The sequence below is a fragment of the Hemibagrus wyckioides genome, linkage group LG28 (assembly GCF_019097595.1).
Source record: "Hemibagrus wyckioides isolate EC202008001 linkage group LG28, SWU_Hwy_1.0, whole genome shotgun sequence".
NCBI classification, from domain to species: domain Eukaryota; kingdom Metazoa; phylum Chordata; class Actinopteri; order Siluriformes; family Bagridae; genus Hemibagrus; species Hemibagrus wyckioides.
The window spans coordinates 20,734,477-20,739,476 of NC_080737.1; the positions used below are offsets into that span (position 1 = coordinate 20,734,477).

Consider the following 5,000-nt stretch of genomic DNA (forward strand, 5'->3'; position numbering starts at 1 on the left):
TCTGATTGTAAACACATTACAGTCTCTCACACACACAGGATTTTTACACATTATTTTCTTTTTTTTAATTTTATTTTTATTAATTTATCTATTCACTACAGGGAAGTACAGAAATGATCAATGTATCACATTTACATAATCACAAAAGTGATCGTAATAATTACATAAAATTATGAATAAATTCTTGTGGGATGTCTGCTCTAAGTCACTTACTAGTGACTGTCTTTATTTTATCCATTTAAACAAAATCTGATCATGTAGGGGAAATCTACTCAATCCAATCCTTCCATAGTACTGAAAACAGCTGAGACTTAAGTCTTAGAGAATAGGTTAGCTTCTCCATTAAAAACATTTCATGTACTAAATCCACCCAGTCTTCAAGAGTTGGTGAAGCTGGTTGTAGCCACTTTCTTGTAATTGCTTTCTTACTTGCTATTGTTAGGATTCTGAACAGATATTTGTTTATATAGTTTTTTGTTTTATAGTTAGTTAGTTTTGTTTTATAGTAAAATTACTAGAAATCAAACCCAGGTAGATCACCTCAAAACTGAAGGGAATTTGAATCTTAAAAATAATTTCTAGACATTTATTAATTTTACGCCAATATTGGTTAATAGAAAGGCAGCTCTAGAAAATGTGGAAATGATTTGCCCTGTCCACCCCACACCCTCCCCAACCACTGGATCTGTGTAACTGTTGTTCCATCTGAGCAGGTGTGGAGAAGAACCTAGCGATACCCCTCCACAAACTCTCTCCAGAACAGAGAATGAGTAGTTTTCCACTGACTCAGATACTCCTTCCACTCCTCTACTGAAAGTTTGAGGTTGCCTTCCCGCTCCCATCTCCTTTATATATTGTGTATCTACCTGCTTAACTTGCTGTAGCCCATTATACAACTTTGAAATAACATTATTACAGATATCCAATTGGCAGGCTAGAAAAAAAACTTTTGATAGCTCATCTTCTACTTTCTTGGATGCATGTCCTATGATATGCTCTAAATAGTGACGCACCTGGAGGTATCTATAAAAGTCTTGGTTCTCTTGCCCATGATTTTCTTTAAGCATCTGAAAACTCTGAAGTTTCCCCTTGTTCATAAATGTCCAATAGGGCTGTTAAGCCTTTAGTCGTCCATCTTTTAAACCTGTTGTCAGTTTTGTTGGGAACAAATTCAGGGTCACAGGTACACCAGTGCATCAGCATCATAGAGTCTTTCAAATTGCCTAATTTCATTACTTTCTTCCAAACATTTAAGGATACATTTAACCAAGGATTATTTGTAGTTAATAACGTATTTATCAGTCCAACATCTCCCACTGCTGCCTGAACAGGAACATCTTGAGATAGGACACTTTCTATTTCCTTCCATCTAGATTGATATGCTGAGTTACAAAAGCATACTAAAGGTTTAATCTGGGCAGCAGAATAATAATCTCACATACATGGCAGTTCCATTCCCTCCTTTCCCTTTGATAGCTGAAGGGTTTTAAATCTAATTCTGGGTTTCCTCCCATTCCAAATAAATCTTGAGAATAATTTATCCCATTCTACGAACTGCTGCACTGGTATATTCACTGGCAGAGATTGGAATAAGTACAGCAATCTCTGTAAAATGTTCTTGATTGATTCCACCCTTGAGCTCATGCTTAGAAAGGGGATAAGATTCTATCTTGTCATCTCTCTTTTAATCTTTAAAATCAGGGGAGTAAAATTAACTTGGAATACTTTTGATATATCTTTTGATAAGACTACTCCCAAGTATTTCATTGATGCTGATTCCCAAATGAGGCAAAAATTCTTGGTAATGAATCCAGGTGGCTTCTAGTTAAAAGTAAGAACTACAGAGTTTTCTGTATATTCACCTTATAACCTGAAAATGATCCATAAGTCTCAAGAAGTGACATCAATTCTGGAAATGACTGAGTTGGATGTTTTAAGTAAACTAAAATGTCATCTGCAAAGGCAGCCACCTTATGTACTCCTGTCCCTATTTCTATACCTATAATTTTGTCATTCTGACGGATCCATTGGTTAAGGGGCTCTATGAAGAGGGCAAATAGAATAGGACTAATTGGGCAGCCGTGACGTGTTCCTCGTTCTAAAGTAAACTGGTCAGAATGATCACCATTCACCTTAATTCTCGCTAATGGTTTATCATATAATGCTTGAATAACTTTAATAATAGATTTGTGAAATCCAGATCTATTCAAAACCATAAAAAGATACAGAGTCGAGTGCCTTTTCAGCATCTAATCCTACTAATAAAGCTTCATTTTTAGTTATATGGCTCATAATATGTAAAGAGCACCTAATATTATCTAGAGTTTGTCTTTGCCTAACAAACCCTGTCTGATCTAGATGAATAATATCTGGGATAATTTCATCCAACCTTCTCGCCAGAATTGATGTAAATAGTTTGTAATCAACATTTAAGACAGTGATAGGTCTAATGTTTCGGGTAATAGGATTGCAAATCTTGTAGACTGATTTATCTGCCTGTTGTTTATGTATTCTATAAACCAAGAGTTTGATAGATTTGCCTCCCACTTTATAATATTTCTGCTTAGTAAATATAAACTTTTTCTGTATTTCTTGCATGTATAAATCATTCATTTCTTCCTGCATCTTTTTAATCTCTTTTTTCACATTGGAGTCCAAATTTCTCATATGTTGTCTTTGTAACTTCTCTAAACGTTGCTGTAATGTATTGAGTCTCTCCTGCCTAGTCTTTTTGACTAATGAAGTGGTCGCAATAATTTTACTCCTCATCACAGCTTTTCATGCATCCCAGAGTACAGGTGGCGAGAACGCCCCAATATCATTATTTTCCAAGTACATTTTCATTTCTGTCTTCAGCTCTGTTCTTTAAGCCCATTTAAAATGCTAGAGTTTAATCTCCAAAGCATAACCCTTGCTTTGCCATACAGGTTGAAAGTCACATAGACAGGGCTATGATCCAAGATATCTCCAGCATCCCTGCAACCTGGTTCCATTCTCTGACCCACCATTAAATTCACTCCAGCAGTGTCCCAGGGGGATGAATGATGTGATGGGGAACGCCCTGTCAGCTAAAGACAAAACCCTTCCTCCACGCAGTTCTCAAAATGTCCTCCTTCTTTCCATAGCTGAGAAAGTTCACCAGAATTGATCTAGGCGGTGTGTTTTCTGGTGGCCGTGGAGCGAGCGTGTGATGCGCTCTCTCAATCTGAAGGGATTGAGATGTTTCTAATTCAACTTTCTCCCTCAGCATATCCTCGACAAACACAATCATAGATGGTGAATTGACCTCAGCCCCCCCATAACCCCGTAGATCCTGATATTGTTCCTTCGCGACCGACCTTCTTGGTCTGTTATCCTCTCTTCTAACTGCGTCTGAAGTTTCCTAACCTCAGCCATTACACTTTTGGTGTTCTGTGTTCTCTCCTCCAAACCGATAATTCTTTCATCAGCTTCGTCTAACCGGTCATTAGTTTTTTTAATGTTCTCTTTAATTTCTTTTAGCTGGTCTGAATTATCTCTCCTAAAATCATGCAACTCTTGGAGGATCATAGCCAGTCTGATGGTCTCTTCCATCAGCCCCCACACATCATTATTTTCATTGTGTGCATGTTTAAACTTTGTGTGTATGTGTGTGTGTGTGTGTGTGTGTGTGTGTGTGTGTGTATATATGTGTGTGCGTGTGTGTGTGTGTCTAAGTCTGTAACCCCTCCCACTTGCTGTGTACTCACAGTTTCTGCCGGTACTTCTCCTGGTCAACAGGGGGCACCAGGTCACTGAGCTCTAGACCATCATTAATCTTCTTCAGAAACTCATAACGCTCTCTCCCTCGCACCTATACATACACACACACACACACACACACACACATTAAATATATTATATACACTGCTCAAAAACATTACAGGAACACTTTGAACACACATCAGATCTCCATGGGGAAAATATCATGCTGGAGATCTACACTGATCTGGACTGGGTAATGTGTTAGGAACGAAAGGATGCTACAATTATCAAAATGATCCACCTACAGAGGGCTGAATTCAAACACCCCGAACATCAGAGTGACGAAATGAAGCAGCAGGCTCATCCATTTAGCTGAAACTGAACTCGGAATGGTCCTCAGTAGTGTGTATGACCCCCACATGCTCATATGCCTTTCAACGTCGGGGCTCCTAATGAGACAACAGATGATGTCCTTTGGTATTTCCTCCCAGATCTGGACCAGGGCACCACTGAGCTCCTGGACAGTCTGAGGTGCAACTTGGCGACGTCAGATGAACCGAAACATAATGTCCCAGAGGTGTTCTATTGGATTTAGAACTCGGATTTGAGCGTGGGGGTCATTCAATGAATCTATTCCTTCATCCTCCAGAAACTGCCTGCATACTCTCACCACATGAAGCCGGTCATTGTGGTGCACCAGGACGAACCCAGGACCCACTGGACCAGCGTAGTGTCTGACAATGGGTCCATGGATTTCATCCCGATTCCTAATGGTGGTCAGGGTGCCATTGTCTAGCCTGTAGAGGTCTGTGTCCCCTTCCATGGATATGCCTCCCCAGACCATCACTGACCCATCTTGCTGACCGATGTTACAAACAGCATAATGTTCTCCATGGCTTCTCCAGACCCTTTCAGGTCCATCACGTGTGCTCAGGGTGAACCTGCTCTGTGAAGAGCACAGGGTGCCAGGGGTGGACCTGCCAATTCTGGTGTTCAGTGGCAAATGCCCATCGAGCTGCACGGTGCTGGGCAGTGAGCACAGGGCCCTCTAGAGGACGTCGGGCCCTCAGGCCACCCTCATGAAGTCTGTTTCTGATTGTTTGGTCAGAGACATTCACACCAGTGGCCTGCTGGAGGTCATTTTGTAGGTCTCAGTGCTCATCTTGTTCCTCCTTGCACAAAGGAGCAGATACCAGTCCTGCTGATGGGTTAAGGACCTTCTACTGCCCTGTCCAGTTCTCCTAGAGTAACTGCCTTTTAAACATCAACAAACAACA

General features: G+C 40.5%; 1 protein-coding gene across 2 annotated transcripts in view; it reads right to left on the minus strand.

Annotated features, from left to right (window-relative positions):
• Positions 1–5,000, minus strand: part of tp53 (tumor protein p53) — a 22,533-nt gene that overhangs the window by 722 nt on the left and 16,811 nt on the right. For both annotated transcript variants that reach the window (XM_058383522.1, XM_058383523.1), the window contains exon 6: positions 3,729–3,832. In XM_058383522.1, coding sequence (XP_058239505.1) covers positions 3,729–3,832 — 104 coding nt within the window. The remainder of the gene's footprint in view (positions 1–3,728; positions 3,833–5,000) is intronic.